The 16,632-nt window shown below is 40.6% G+C and overlaps 1 protein-coding gene across 2 annotated transcripts in view; it reads right to left on the reverse strand.

Moving 5' to 3' along the window:
• Positions 1 to 1,127: 1,127 nt before the first annotated feature.
• GABRB3 (gamma-aminobutyric acid (GABA) A receptor, beta 3) overlaps positions 1,128 to 16,632 on the reverse strand; it is a 36,273-nt gene continuing 20,768 nt past the window's right edge. The window contains exons 5-7 of one of the 2 annotated variants that reach the window (XM_009323711.1): positions 13,194 to 13,438; positions 5,686 to 5,703; positions 1,128 to 2,291 (exon numbers count right to left, since the gene is read on the reverse strand). In XM_009323711.1, coding sequence (XP_009321986.1) covers positions 1,941 to 2,291; positions 5,686 to 5,703; positions 13,194 to 13,438 — 614 coding nt within the window. In that variant the 3' untranslated portion in view covers positions 1,128 to 1,940. The remainder of the gene's footprint in view (positions 2,292 to 5,685; positions 5,704 to 13,193; positions 13,439 to 16,632) is intronic. The other variant, XM_009323719.1, reaches the window with a different exon arrangement.

Consider the following 16,632-nt stretch of genomic DNA (forward strand, 5'->3'; position numbering starts at 1 on the left):
CCCAGAGCAAAGTTTCACAGCTCAGCTGCAAATAGTCAGGGGTGGGAACAGTAACGGACCGTATGTGGCTGGGCTGGTTTTGGCTGGGGTAGAGTTAATTTGAGGGGTTAAACCACAACCATGGCAGCAACACAAGTATCATTGTTCTACTCACAGATCAATCAAGTACTAGCGAGAACACGAGTCATTACAGAGCCAAGGCAGCCTTTTCAGTTTCATCCCTTTTTGGTGTTTTTGATAGATGCGTATCCACACATTTTTCTCCCACAGACGTCTCTAACTAGCATCCAAAGCTCTCTATCTGCCAAAAATTCCCATCAATGTCCAGAGGAGTTCTACGTGCAGAGAACTGGCGGGGCCGCGCCTGAATTATTTTTTTAGATCTATTTATGCTACTGTATCTGTTGTTATTTGTGAATGTACATGATAGAAACACTTTACAAAAAATATATCTTCTTTTCTTTAGAAAGGTTTAGTTCTGATAAATAACAAATGAAGTTTACAGATCTGAAATTGGCATACCTTGACAACTACAATCTACTAGACTGAAAAAAGGTGGGATCCTGGTGAGGGAACAAATTGGGATGAAAACCAAAGTGGTCACATTTGCATGAAGGATATGTTTGAACATAGCTGATGGTGAAAAAAAACATACTGTTTGCTATCTCTTGTGATCTGTGACTGCAGCACACTAGCTTGGAAAGTGTATGTATACTTTTGGTATATAAATAAAATATGAAAATGCTCCAGCAGAATCAAAGTATTGGAAGTGCTCTATTTGCTCAATTCTAGAGAATAAAAAGTTGTAACATCACAGAAACAAAAATATGACATAGCATGCGGTCACGATAGCAAGCACAGGGAAGAAAAATATTGAGAAAATATACTTATATGCATATTATGCAAATATATTTTACGTTAACATACAATGTTATAAGAATGTTAAATAATGTGAATGGATGTTTAAAAAAGGCTACAGCTAGATGGTTTCATGTCGAAGTAGCAAATAACCTGAGACGTCTTCTATGCTTTCACTGGAATAACAATCTTTAAATCTACAGCAGATGTAGAACACATTGACAGTAGTTGAATTCTCAGCTAAATTATACTAAAAATGTGCTGTTCTCTTTCAAAATGACATGGCAGCTGGAACCAGTCCAAGGGAAGGAAAATGTGCTGTACATTTACAGTACTTACAAAAGATTCATTTCGCTGTTGATGGACACTTAAAATACTTGTTTGAAATATTATGAACATGTATATGTCTCCAAAGACCTAGAGCAACACTCCCACGATCAGCTTGCTTACTGCAGAAGAGAAAGCAAGAGATCATTAAAAACGATGCCCGTTCAGGACTGGGAACAAATGTATTATGACATCTATAAACCCAAGAAATTTTAGCAAAGAAAAATAAATTTGGCTTGATGAAATCGTACTTGATGGATCGGCAATATAAATGACTTATTTTAAACTTACCAGTGTAACTCTACCACTTTATGATTAGCGTGTATGGCAGCATTTACAAACAATGTTACTAAATACTGACTTTATACACAATTACAGCTGTTTGAAAACTTCTATGACAATCAAAGTTTTGTAGTGATAATATACAACACTTACTTTCTCAAGGCTTGTTGTTTTGACGACACCTGCCTTTCGATTTAAAAAGTTCCTCTGAAGTGCATTCTATGTTAAAGTGTCCATAACCTCAGAACGAATGTGTGTACATGTGTGTGTGCATACATATACTTTTGCTTTGCAGTGTGTGCTTTTATATACACACAATTTTTTGGTATACGTATTCACACATACATGAGTATGGTCTACATAGTAAAAGTTCATATATATATATATTTTAATATATAAATATATATATAAACTCTGCAGGCAAGTAGTACTTCACTTGTTGTAATTGAAGTCCTTTAAAAAAGTTCAGTCACTCAGTTAACATAGTATAGCCAGTAAATTAAGTTGAAAAGAGAAAATGTGAATGGAAACACCATTCTTGACCATCTGTCGATGGCATTCACATCTGTTAGATCAGGGATTTTTATTTTCAATTGCGAAGACCTTCTTCGTAAATGGCCCCTCTTGCTGTGGGAGCCTGTTCTTTCTGACGAACGCCTTCCAAGGCTTTCGCGATGTGAGCTTTGTTTTCTGTACTGGATTCCTGAGTTGTCAAAGGATATCATTGAATTTCTGGCATCCGTAACGCTGGTGGTGACCTCGTTGCTTGCCACCTCGTTGTGAATTTCAAGCGACGTTAGCAGAATGTTTCCATGGGTATCCACCTAGGGGGCAACAACAGAAATATAAATTGTTTCAGAAGACTTGACCTCTATCAGCAGAATGTGGGTGTATTTAAATCTCCAAACCCATATATATATTTGAAGAAAGCATGTATTCATTTTAAGCATGCGATAATCTTAGAAAAAAATGGCAATACTCAGCTGCTTAAAATCAGACAAGTACTTAAATACTTTCATAAACAGGGTTATCATCATACTACCAACATCCAGTACAAAACCGTACTTGGCAAAACCAATCAGTTTCCTCTCCCTCTAAACCAGCCGCGTTTTAAAGGATGGTGTAGTTCAGTGAAATCTCTACGTTGCTGGCGGTGGGGGGGGAGGGTAAGGGATGGATTCTCTCTCTGCTACCTACATGCGAAGTTTGCTAAAATCACAAGAATAGTTCTGATCTGCTGAACAATTTTGCATTTCGGAATCACAGAGCTTATCTACAACTTCTCTCTTAAGCTTTTCCTTCCGAAGTCATTTGCACGGTTTTGCAATAATGGCAATGCTTAACTGTGCGGCTCTTCCACCTGGGTAAGTGATCTTAAAAAGCAATGAACTTAGACAAGGACGAAAGCTGCTGAACAGAGGGAACAGGTGGCACTCTTCCCTCCCACCTCCATATCCAAGAGGCGGTGAGCAGAGTGTTGAGTACAGGTGAGCAACACAATGCCATTTTTAGTAAGTAAATGGAAGGTTATGATCATTTAGAGTCCTTAAATTCCAGTCCAGACTCTCTAGTCCCCCTGAGTACCAATAGAGGAGGAGCAGCGCGGAGTTGGGTATGGCTCCTTCAATCCAGAAAAACTTCCAGTTTCCATGAGTGGCGCTGATGGGCAGTCCCAAACGATGCTGCCTTAGTCTCCATTTGGTAGCTTCAGTAGCGGGGCACCACATGCCCTTGTGCCCCATGCCCTGCATGCTGGAGGACAGGCAGAGAAGACAGCTGATGCAGGGATCAGCTCCAATTTTCCTGCCTGCTTTTGGGAAAGGAAAATAACATCTGAATGTAAAATAAACGTTCTGTAGTGGGTATTTTCAGCCAGTTAACGCACGTGTGACTCTGTTCAAGTGAAGTCGGTTCCCCATGTCAGAAATAGACAGTGAATCATGGCATATGGGATAATTTCCAGTTTTATGTATACAATTTATTCATCCACAATTCATCCTGCAATTAATACATTTTTCTAACCTGCCACATGATCTAGCTGTGTTAACTGCGCAGCAGTTGAACATCTCATCCTAGAAGCATCTGTTTGAAAGTGGTTGAGAAAACACACTATCGTCATGGCCTTTTTGAAGTTTGTACAGTCATCCAATACCACGTCCTTTGCAAGCTTTGTGTGATGCATTAAAAGTATGCATAGCTATGTGTCTGTCCATATGCATTTAGCTTTTTTCAGTCTTGTTAAAATTCTGTAAAATGGATGTTTCTTTCATCAATTATTGATGCTACAGCTTATCTTTTCTCAGTGAAAGCAATTATGATAGTATATCAGTAATGCTTTGCCAAGCTTCTTGCAAATGGAAAAAGAATATAAAATGCTATGAATGACATAGAGGCAAGCAGAAAAAAAAATCCTAAGGTATCCAACAAATCCTGCTGTTGTAGGCAACAGTACATTATGCTGATGAGTGCCTATAAATAAACAACGTGAACCAAAATAATGGGGTGGAGAAGCCTCAGCGGTGATTAGGAAGAATTTATTTTCCCCATGGCAGAAACCCATTGGGTACAAAAGTATGAGCTTGAGGTTTGTAGAAACGAGTTCACGCTGTTCAGCAGTATCTGTAACCAGGGAATACACACAGCTGTAAAATACAACCATGGACATCATCACTACTTACGGTGGTCTCTGAAAAACACTGATTTGGTTTTCTGGGGTTTTTTTTTTTTTTCACAAAGAGTACAAATTATGATCAGGATTTGTAACAGCATTGTGTAAAATATCTCCACAATCTGCACTTTCCTCATGAAGCTTAAAACTAAATCTTTCATCCAGGCCCCCACGGCGTCACATGTCATCTCCTTTCCCATCTCCTCCCAGGCTTTGAGAAATGTCCTTCAGCTTACTAAAAATGCCCCAGCAGAGACCATTTTGCTGGGCTCCACCCTGACAGCACTGCCTTCCCCTTGCAGGTGTCTGCTCCCTTTCCTTCCACCACCACAGATGTCAGCTGCTCTTTCCCACTTCCTGATCTCTCCTGATTCTGTCTGCCACCTACATATATACAGATATTAGCCTGTCCATGGGTGCTTTGTCCTTCTACACCGAGTCCTGGATTTTTGTAGGTGAGGTGTCAGCTGAAAGCTTGTACATCTATGTGTTCAGGCTTCTCCTGCCCAAGGAAAGTATTAATTTGATTCCACTTATTTCATCACACCGCATAGCCTGCTTCATCTTATCTGCCAACCTTACATGCCACCCTAACGTAGCTTCTGCCTCTGATCTGCCAATGATGCTGCCACTTTTCACTGCTCGTCACTGCATCTATAAATCAACCCAGAAAGGTGGTCAAGAAGGTTGCAACATTTGTGTAAATGCTTTGCCTGAACATACCATGATGTCCTATGAGGTTGTATGACAGCATATATTTTCTCAAAATATCAAATGAGACATATTTGGAAACATACTTTTGAAATGCATCTCTCTGTTAATAGAGCAACGGACTTGCATGTCAAATACAAGGACGGAGCAGATGGAGAGGAGAAGAGGTCTGCAGAAACTGAAATCAGGCTTCTGGTCTGCAGATATTCTTGAGACCTATTCCTGCAAACTGTATTGATTCCTTCAGAGGTTTTGGATAAACCACCTAAGCTCTCAACAAAGTTAGAACAATATATGCTAATGCTTTGTGACAATCTTAAGGTAATGTTCTGAAATATGAATACTTAATGCATGCAACATGTTAAAAAGTATTTGCACGTAAGCATGTCTTCTGAATGATTTAAGCAATGATTTAAATGACTGACAAATGCACACAAGCTCTCTCAATGAATAAAGAAGCAAACCAATAATGGCAGGGTATCCTGTGCAAGTCGACTCATGTTTGCCCGAATATACAGGTAAGGCAAAATCCTCCATGAGTGAACATGAGTTGCAGGGATTTGGACTCGATGTCCCTTATGTGTTCCTTCCAACTTGAGATATTCTATAATTCTATGAGTGCAGACTGGTGGCTCCAGGGAAACTGTTATTCCAGGTACAGATACAGACTAAGAAAAGCAGCTGAACCGATTACAGTCATGGCTACACATGATGAACAAGGCCAATGTCTTTGATAAAACTTTAGTTTTACTCCTTATGAGCCTTAGAATATTATTTTTTCACCTGGCTCAGAAATGTCACTGTCTATGCACTGGAAATTCTCCCCAAAATGTTAACACCAGGCTTTGCTCACGAACCTTGTTATAAATTGGAGAGATGACATTGTGTATTTGGCCAATTTCCCCTCACTCCTTACCATCCTGCTTTAACCTAAAGATTTCCCTCGTTTCCCTGGGCCTCCGTGCTTCTTGTAGTCTTTTTTCTGCCTGACCGTGGCTCCACCTGAAGCCATTCATTCCCGTTTCCCCGCTGTGGTCTCCACTGCCGGTGCTCCCATCTCCTCCCTGACACAAGCCAGGGCTGGTTGTTTCCATGGAGTGTTTCCCAGTGAGCTCATCAAAGCAGCTGGAAACAGCTGAGTACCAAATCATTAATTAAGCCCCTGCTGAATCAGCATGGATCCAAATATACAAAACTGATGCTCTTATTTCAGAATCAATTTTAATCAAATCCCATCCCTCCCACCTCTGAACAACTACAGCTCCTGCACCAGGGTGAAGTGATTGAATCTCACATAACTCCATTTGGAGGCTGAGAACCATGAAATGCTGTGAGATGTTTTACACACGGAAAAACGGATTCACTTTTGAAGGTTCACCGTTTCTGAACTATAAATGTTACAGTACAAAGAAAAAATCCAAAGAGACTAGCAGCCTAATGTCATCACACAAAAAGGACCATAACTTACCTAACTGAAGCCAGAACGAGGAGAATTAAGATAAGGCTCACAAAGAACCTCTGGTCCTTGCTCTTGGAGGACTACTACGTCTCCAATAGGCTCAACTTGGATTGTACGTTGTAGATATGAAACTTCAGCACCCTTTTTACACCTGGAAAGTCCTGAACCCACTTCTTAATTCTAGGCAAGATACTGGCTCGTTTAGATGTTAAGTATTATATTTTTAAAGAAATGCAAGCCAAGAGCTGCTGTTGAAGACCTTTCTCCAATCAAGATTCTTGGAACACTTTAGCTTTAATGCCAGTTTGGAAACATTTTACTAGGGTCCGGAAACTACATAAAGTTTGATTTACTATTAGGTAGTGTCTGAATTATTTCACGTTCATTTAGTGCTCTGTTTAATATTCCATAAATTTAAAGGAGTACTTTACAATGACATCTCTTTTTCCTCGTAAGTCTTTCACTCTACTACACAAAAAGAAAGAAAGGAAGCATTTTGCTCAAACCCCATAGGTATGTTTAGGAGTTCATCAATCTCAAATTTTTAAACACCATGTAAACACTTTCCATCATATGAAGCAATACAAATGCAAATAGCAGGTTTAGACAGCATGAAAAGCTGTCTCTGTAGTTAGTCTTGCATTATTTTACAGCAAAATTACTATTCAAGTACATTATCCCACAAAATAGACCTCCCCTTAAAATTATAATAAAATGGAAATTATTTTTGGTGGAAATTGTAAACTAGACCCCAGCTACCTGATTCCCACCTGATCCGCCCTGGTGCAAGCATCTATGGTTATGCAAGGGGCAAACTACCTCGTAGCAGTTTTCATCTTCTTTGCTTACATATAAATGGCTTTCCAACATGTGGAACAGTACGTGATCAGGCCCTAAGTGTTATCTGTGCTTAAAGCAAAATTCATTGACCACATTATGCCTTGGATATTTTTAAAATAATTTAAAACTGCAAGTACAACAAAAATGATAGTGTTGAGTGTTCTCCCTGAGTCTAGAAGTTGATACTTCTCTCAATACCATTGTAATATGTTTATATTAATTAATAAGCACAAAAAAATGAAAGAGACAATTATGTTATATCAACCTAGTAGATGAACCCAGGGTAGCCAGCAGAACTGGGAAGATGGAAAGATCTTGAAAAAAAAGGAAAGTATGAAGAATAAAAAAAATTAGGAAGTTGCATCTTAGTATCACTGTCTACCAAGTAAGAATAGAGTTTGACAATTAACCTTGGTATACTTGAACGGATGGAGAACAGGAAACGAATGTATGGTCATCCCTTCCCCTGTATTTTACATTGTCTGTGGTTTCTTAAAATCTCTGGGTTCTGCTGTGGATTGCATGTACAATCCTTATTACCATCTCTGGATTTGCACCATTCATACTTGTGCAAAGTGGCTGTAGAACAACATTAGTAGACACATGACTCTCCCACTGAACACTGATTGTCCCCATTGTAAGCACTACAGGACAAGAGTTCTTCCCACAAGAACTGTGCTCATCACCCTTGACAGATATTTTCACAACTTGGCACCTACTCATCACACTCATGTTTCAGAAATATCCCACCATTCAAAACAGCACTGAAAAAAGTATCCGGGAAAGATGAAGATGCACAGAGGAATACTGGCAGCTTTGCTATTCTCATATTTCCTGATTTAAACTGAGTGATAATTCTGCCACAGCAGCCAAGATATTCATTCTCAGAATAAAATCCCACTTGTGAGAACGGTTGCTACAATTAACAATTCTTTAAAAGCGCTAAGTAGATGTAAGTGGCCTGAGCCTCTATTCTCAGCAATGCCTGGTGGGAAGCTGCCGCCTTGGCCTGACAGCGGGGGTTTGAGCCAGGAATCTCCAGAGCTAAAAAAACATGCAGGAACTGCCTGACAAGAAGGGCCTTTTTATAAAGGGTTATGCATTATTTTTGTTCAAAGGGAGCTCTTCTCGCATGTCTGACAGCTACAGGGGGTTGAAGCTTGAATAAGCTTGTGCGATAGTTACCCTCCTGATTGATACCCTGGGGCTGAACTTTTGGTCCCACCAAACTGAAAACGTGAATTGCCACAGCTTGAACTAAGAAGCAATATTTTTAGCAGGGACCTGTAACAAATCATAACCTCTGTGGATTGGCCCAGAAGGAGCAATGTCCAAAACACACGCTCACCGGCTGATCATGCCAGTAGCCTCTATCACAAGAGTGAACAACAAGTGAGAACAGGATTGCCTTAGAGCTGTCTCATGCTGATTTAGTTGTAAATTAGGCTGTACCTGAGCCTTATTTAAAAGAAACAATTTATGTAGCAAAACTGAAAGTGCACAGAGAGCTACAAATGAAGCCTGAATCCGCCAATGCAAACAGGAGAAACAGAATTGATCCGTAACAATGATAATCAATTTTCAAGGGAAAACATTTTTACAGGCCGCCTATTCTTCTCTGACAGTTTTTCCACAAACAGAGGACTTCAATTTAGGCACTGATACCATGGGCAGAATAAATATTTTACGAAAAATCAAGATTCAGTTCTTCCTTTAGCCTAGAGCTTGTCCTTATATATGAACCAGTGTATCAAGGTTTTCAAGAGAGAGTTTTCAATCCAAAACTGGTACGTGTACGAAAATTCGTTTACACAAAAAAAGGAGCATCCTATGTTCATCTCCAGTAACTGTCGTTTATTGGGAAAAGGCTGGAAAAGTTCAGCGAGGAATACTATTTACAGTGCATTATCTGAAATAAAATACGATGCAAAAGCAGTCAAAAGAAGAGATGGCTATGTGTGAAATTTTCTTTGTAGTCAGCTGCTGATCCACAGATGAGTCATTTGTAAAGGCTCGCTCAGGTTTCATCTCATCACCAGCTCTGAATCTTCTGAAACCATTTCCAGAGATTCAGTTTAGTCAGACGTGGCTCAGTCATCGTCCCACCTTCAGCAGTGCTACACGGGAGAATACAGGGCAGAGTTTTCCTCTCCCCACTGCTTTTCTTTGTCACCTCTGCAATGCGAGGACACTGGCTGTTCTGTTTGCATGCTAGAAGGGCTCTTCTTTCTCTAACTCCAGGAGCTATTGGGCTCGTTGGCTTTAACAGATGGGCGGAGCTGGACAGAAAGCTGGACAGTAACGGGAGCAGTGAAGCCAACAGGCAGCTCGGCGGCGGCGGCAGCTCGTGGAGCCCTCCTCAACACAGCAAGCCTCAGTGGCAGCGTATCAGGAACAACTCAAAGAAAAGTGCCTAAAAGCTTGGCGTTGAAGAGGCGTGTACATAGCAGCAGCAGCAACATGGAGGTGGCTGTGCCATTTTCGGCTTTTCAAACCCATAACCTCTGATGCAGGACAATGCAAATGCATGCATTAGGAAGCAGAGTTATTGAGCATGAACAGTGGCTGCTTTGCAAAGCAATTACCGAATAAAACACAAACATACCCACATCTGTGGATTTTGTGGCCTAGAACATTTTTGTTATTAAAGCTCTCCTGCTCTACAATCAAATAAGACTAGGAAAGCATGAAAAGCCCTTTTGCTACTGTAAGAGGAGTGTTTATAACCAAGCCTGCTAGCTTGCATGCCAGACTTCAGTTCTCTGACGTGTAAAAAATGAACTACAATACCAGCATCCATCCTGGTTCTACTGGGTTCCAGGGTCTAAAACGCTCCCGAGTGAAAATAACGTGGCATTTTCCCTCGTTCTCCTCTTGTTCCCTTTGCCTGAGAGACAGACACTGCCTCAGCAGCACTCCCAGTCTCGGGTACCATAAAAGCAACGCTTGAACTCAGGGCCTGAACGCCAGGCAATATGTTGTGCTGCCTCTGCTCTGCTAGTGCTACCTCCCAACACAAACAAGTGATTTCCACAGTACCGCAGCCCCTCCTGTCTGAGCACTGTCAGGCTGGACCTGATACAGCACAGAGTTGTTCTGTCACTATACCCACTAGTTACAGCATCTGATGTGGACAATAAATGGGCTAATGTTTATTTATTTATTTGGTTTGGTTTGTTTTTTCGTTGTTTTTTTTCTAGTGCCCTGAGCTAGCACTCTAAATCAATGACAGCGAGCTCATGCACATGGTTTGTACACAAGCAAATCCAATTACTAAAACAGAACAGCAACACAAATAAACTCAAAATGGTAGTCTTAGAGACAAACTAAAAATAATGCCTTCTTCCAGTTTTATATCTCAACCATTTTCAATCTTCTTTCCAGCACAGCGTACATTTTGACAGTCATCAAATAATGGCGATAGCTGCAAAGGGGGCTGCCTGTTTTTAGGCACTCTCCCATTCTTTAAAAATGTTGCTCAGCCCCAAATCACGTGAGATTTGAAATATTTCCCAGGATTAGAAACCTTCCCTTTCTGAATGGAAATACACTCCATGGAAGCCTGAAGCCTCACCAAAATGAAGACGACAGTAATGTCATTGAACTCACACAAGGTAGTCTTCACCTGTGGCTTTGAGCCTCCCTTACCGTGCAGTACGCCCTCCAGTTTGTGAGCCTCTCCTAGGACATCCAGCCCCTGAGTCCCAACTCTAAAGCAAGAAGCAAGCAAACACCAAGCAGCCGCTATTTGCATCAGATTCGATGATCTTCAAGAGCCACCAAAGAACAGGTTGGAAGTTAATGCCTCTTTACTGCTCCTGAAGAGGTCAGAGCCAAGGTTGCAGAGCTTTCAGGTACTGTCTTCCATGGCAAGTATGTAAAAAAAGTCTGGCATGACCACCTGTCCTGCTACATCCATGGATGCCTGTACAGCATGGTACACGGTGGGCATAATCCAGAATCATGGCAACCATTTTCCTTCTTCAGGGCTATGGTGTCTGGAAGCCCTGGTAATCTTTGTCCAAAGTAGATCTGCTAGATGGATTTCCCCTGTGCTGCTCATCCTGAAGGCAATGGGACCTCTCACCTGCTCTGAGCAATTCCCTCTGCTTTGCATTTGCAAATGTTTTTCAAATCAGAAATTCAGATTTGACATCCTGCATTCACTGAATCTGCATTTTCTGTCTATGCTTTGTTTCAAAGGAAGATTTCTGATCAACTCGATCTAATGTCCCTGTCTTTTCCTGTTGTATGCTGGCACTGCTTCTCTGAAGGCACTGAATCCAGTGACTGCAACGAAGCTCAGTTGACTTCACCAGCTGAGGCCTGGAGACAAAATGTTTTCCGCAGAGAATGGGACCGTACCTCATTATTTATCCCAGATCATTTGAACAGCAAATATTCACAGTCAGTATGAGTATATGGGTTTCTACAAAGCATACAGAGTTCCCTTTCACAGCTGGGACTACAAGGGACAAAGCAACACGCTCTTTTTTCACCTCTGGTGTGCTGAATTTGTAGCCTAATTTCCTTCATGCATGGTTGATATTAAACCAGCAGAAAAGTCAGAAAAGTCCACGATATTTGCTTCGGATGGTCCGGAAAGAAAAGGTCAAAAGTGAGAAAAAAAAGGGTTGGTATATGGTATGATCAGATCTGGGATATAAAAATGACATGATCTGGGTATGAAAACCCCTCATTTTCATTAGTTAAGGTTCGTATGCTTCTTTTGACAATATAGACCAATTGATCTCAAGATAGAAGAACAGTCAGGCATGGGGTGCTATTGGGGCCATTAACAAGACTTGTACTGAATTATGTAAATCATTTAAATGGATGAGGTTCACCAGATGGTTTCCATTAGGAGAACCGAACCTTAGTGCATACATCTGCATTACCTGCTTGCAGCTAAAATCTTCTCCATTGCTTTCAATTCTGATACTCTTTTTTTTTCCCATCTGCTTTTTTTATTATTGTAACTATTTATTTTTCCAGGAAAGGGAATTCATTCTTCCTGCTAGCTTAGTCCTAAGCAGTGCTGCCAACTGTGATGAGAATTTGGTTTCATAATATAATGGACAAAAATGAGTTTACTGGTTCAAAAATTATTTCACAGATATGAGTGTCAATAATTATGTGTAGTTCTGCATTACATTTGCTATAGCAGACAGAATCATTATGATCAAAAACACAGCTTGAAATTACTTTTATGATACTGGTATTTAATAAACAGGTAGTAGTTTTGTCACTGTGAACTCTTCTAATTTATAGCCGATAGAAAAAACAGTCTTACTCAACAGAATGAATGAAAAAGCCTCACTGGGAGCATTTAAGCCAAAAAGGTGTTCTATTCAAACTGACATGGCTTGCTAACATCATATAGTGTTGAATACTTTGAATTTTTCTTCCAAAGGGGAAAAAAAAAGGGTATTCATTGGATGAAGTAATGCTCCAGGCAAGGAAATAGGCTGGAGCATAATCAGCACAGACCATGCCAATACTGTGCTTCAGAAATCAATCTGAAAGTTTCTCTAGGAATCGTAATTTTCTGCTGGTCTTAAACAGCAGCAGATGACAATGCCACACACAGCGGTTCATGTAAGCTAAGCTGGCCAATTAATTAGCATGGCAGAACTAATCCCTTGTCTGTTCTCTTCCATTCTAAATGTGTCTGCTCTAAGTGAAGTGAGAAAAAGTATGCTCAGATCCTGGACTCCCAGTATGTAGGTACTTAAACAAAATCACAAATTATATTTGATTTAAACAAATAAATGCCTTTGTAGATCTGGGCCTTTATTTTCAAGCTAGCTGCACTCCCATTGTTATCTTCTTTTTACAGTTACTTGTTATACAGATCATGCTCACTTTGATTTCTGTATGCCTAAATATATTCTTCTAGGTAGGTCCTTGAATATAAAAATGCCAAAGTTTGCACAAAAAGGAGATGTGGTTGGTGATGTTTTTATGCATGATTTTTTTGTTTATTTCATACAGTTAGTTTTTGTAATAAAAGAAAAGAGAGGCTATATATAGACTAAAGAATCCTACCCGGTTGCCTTCAAACTTTGAGCGATCGTTGTTTGCCTTTGCTGTTTTTTCTGCAAGTTTCTTCTGCCTTTGAGGGCCTTTTCCGAAGAAAATGTAGTTGACAAAGGCGTATTCAAGTAAGGCCAAGAAGACAAATACAAAGCAGCCCATAAGATACATGTCAATGGCTTTAACATACGGAATTTTAGGCAAAGTCTCTCGCAGATGAGTGTTGATTGTTGTCATAGTCAGCACAGTTGTAATTCCTACACAAAGAAAAAAGAGCACATACCTTACAACTCTAAGCAGATCACGCTTCAATTTTATTTTCCTTTTTGGCAAATTTGCCTTGTCAGTGTGAAGAAGCTTAAAAATTTGTGAAAGGTATCTCTCAGGTGACATCACTGCAAATGAAAGTAAAATTAAAGCTTGATGGATTATGATTCTGTTACAATATTCCCTTCATATCATCAGGGGGAACAGCTAACAAGGAGACCTGGCACCACTGCTGGGAGTTAACACAGCTTCATGGAAGCCAGTGTAGCTGTACTGAGGATCTCTTCCACGAAGAACAAACTGATCTGTGACAGGAAGGCAAATAGCCTGCCAAGCATTAAAAGGTGTGCTCTTACAGCACTGTGCTGCTCAACACAATGGCTAGAAGTTTTTAAAAAGTAACAAAACTAATTAGAGGACTGGACAGATAAAACCATGCGTACAGATTAAGGCAGAGCGTTCGTATAGACGGTGAAAGATTCCTCTCACGCAGTTTTAAATTTCTAAGAATTAAGCAGTTGGTTGAAGTTAGTCCTGTAGGGCCCCTCTGTAGCAGATGGAGAGAGACAGGCACTGTTCTAGAGCAGTTCATCCCATCTATTTTAGACACCTGTTTCAGGAAAGGACTATATAGAAGAGGGATTTGAGATGACTGGTTTAGAGCAGTAGTCTAATTTTTACATAGAAAGAAGTGAGATGAGCACTGAAAGGCAGACAGGTATGTGCATTTGTGGAAAGAAAAAGCCAAGGAGGGAGAGCAGCATTTTTATAGTGATCGACTGGACACTAATAAAGTACCTAGAAAATCTATAAGGTATGTCAAACCCTCATTTATTTACCTAAGGATGGATATAGCGCCTGAAAATATATTCCAGAACGCTGTTTTGAAAAGCCGGTAAGAAAAGCAAATTTATTGTAAGTCTGCCTGAATTCACAATAAACTGCAGGGTCTGTATCTCTGCTGGAAATTTCATGGGAATCACAAATCACAGGTGGTTGAAAACACTGATTTGTGGAATAAGACTACATTGGTAAAAGAGGCAAGCCATTCTAATAGGTCCCCTCCATTAATATTTTCTGATTCCATAATTACACCACCAGCTTGTAAGTAGCCACTAAAATGCAGGCAGAACAAAAATAAAGAACAAAAGAAAATTGCTTCCGTGTTATAAAGCGCAGCTTCTTTTACCTGAAGAGACAGAAATAAAGACAATGTAACTCAAAATCAAGCTGGTGGTGTGAACAGTGTCACTCCAGGGAACTGTAGTAGTAGCCTACCAGGTTCTGTAACAGATATTTTGTATATTTAGTAGGTCAGCGTCATGTGGTTTTCAGTGCTTTTCCTCTAAACTGTGAAACAAGCGTGTGTTGATGTCAGATGTTTCATGGCTTGAAATACAGCGGAGACACCCACAGCACAAGCTTGTTTAAAAATTGTACTGGGTATAACTCACCCAGTTCTGCAGTAGAAGGAGGAGTATAGTTGACACACTACTTTTACCTAAAGAAACTTTGACAAAGTCTCTAGAAAACCTCCATGCCAGCACAAGGAACAGGGGTGAGAAGGGTGGAGGACTGTAGCAAACACTATCATACATTTGCAGCCCAAGAGATTTCTCTAGCCTGAATTAGCTTCTCTCCTTGTAGCTGCTTCCTGTAAGGGATTCAAAGAATGAGCTAAGATCCAATTGATTCTTGTATCAGAAATCCCACAGATTCCTTTTAACACACCCTTGGCATCTCACTATCATCCCACAGATGCTTAGCAATGCCTAGGTCACAAGGGACTTACAAGCCTGCCCAGTGGGGGTTATAATGTCCACATTTTTGGTGCCTGTTCCCAGGCTGTAATCTAGATTCCAGAGGTAAGTCCGTAGATACCACATGGGGAGAGTTTGGTGGCTCTCTCGGTGATCCAGAAGATTAAGCACACTGAATAGAAAGGTGGCTATCGCTAACCAAAAGGAAATAACGTCCCCTGGGAGATCCTGACACCCTGCAGGCAAATGCCCTTCTGAAGATCAATAATTTCTTTTAAAGCACAGCTGGAGGAGAAGCAGCTGACACTCACCTATCATATAAAAACAGGGTAATCTTGTGATTATAGCCCTTCCCATGAGTGAGAACTCTTGAGATTATTTTCCTCCTCACTCAAAGGACTGAATTTAGGAACTTCTAGGGCTAACTAGCAAAAACTCAGTTTTGAACAGAATTGATAGTTTTGAACATTTCTCTTGAGATCAGCCCTATATCAGCCTCTATCTGCAGTGTCTTTAGCACATAGTCTCTGGAATGAGCTGGCCTTTGCTCCATGCCTGGGTTTCTCTGTTGAGGGAACTATTTGGTTCAGCGCAGGCTGGAGCACAGACGGCGTGTGCAGCGAGGGACCAGGGACAGGAGCAAAACATGGAAGTGAATGAACTAGAATCAGGCTCTTTCAGAGAACACAGGCTTCTTCCAGGGGTAGAGTAAAAGCTTGTCTCTATGTCTCTAAGGACTGCACAGGGAATTCTTCCTCTAACAAACAGCTAAGGCAGCAGGCCTTATCCTCCTGTGAACTGAGCTTTTCAGAGCCAGTTACCTATGTCCAAAGTTGCGATATTGCCTTTAAACTCTGATACCATTTCATATCAGCTTCAGACTCATAAGAGTGGCTATACAAAGGAACACAGGATTGGACCCATGGTACTGAACTTTATTATACAAACATGACAGACATAATCACCAAGGCACTAATTGTTTTCGCAGAAGAACCTATTAGATGGATTTTCGTCCTCTGAAAAGGACTTTCTACCAATCGGAAATAGAACATCTGGACTCCTGAGCTTGCCTTGAATGTACTCTCCGGCTTTTATTCTAATATTTGTGTTATCACAGTACAGTACTTGATGAACTTGTGCTACACAGAAATAGGCCACATGAGACAGTCCTGTTCCTTAAACAAGGAAAAACTGTGTGAACTCATTGTAGAAGGGTGTGGAAAGTCACTGGGTTTGGTAACTTCTGTCTATCCATCTGTTCTCTGCAGTCCTGGCCGGCATGTAAAAATCTAGATGCTGACTGATGTGTTTGAAGTGCTCCCCTCACTCGGTCATAATGTCTCCAGGGTGGACCTTTGGTATCCAGAAGTTCATTTATATGTACATCAGAGCTGTCTGGACTCTATGTCCCACCTCCCATTAAG

This window comes from Pygoscelis adeliae, unplaced genomic scaffold (assembly GCF_000699105.1).
Source record: "Pygoscelis adeliae isolate BGI_AS28 unplaced genomic scaffold, ASM69910v1 Scaffold50, whole genome shotgun sequence".
NCBI classification, from domain to species: Eukaryota; Metazoa; Chordata; class Aves; order Sphenisciformes; family Spheniscidae; genus Pygoscelis; species Pygoscelis adeliae.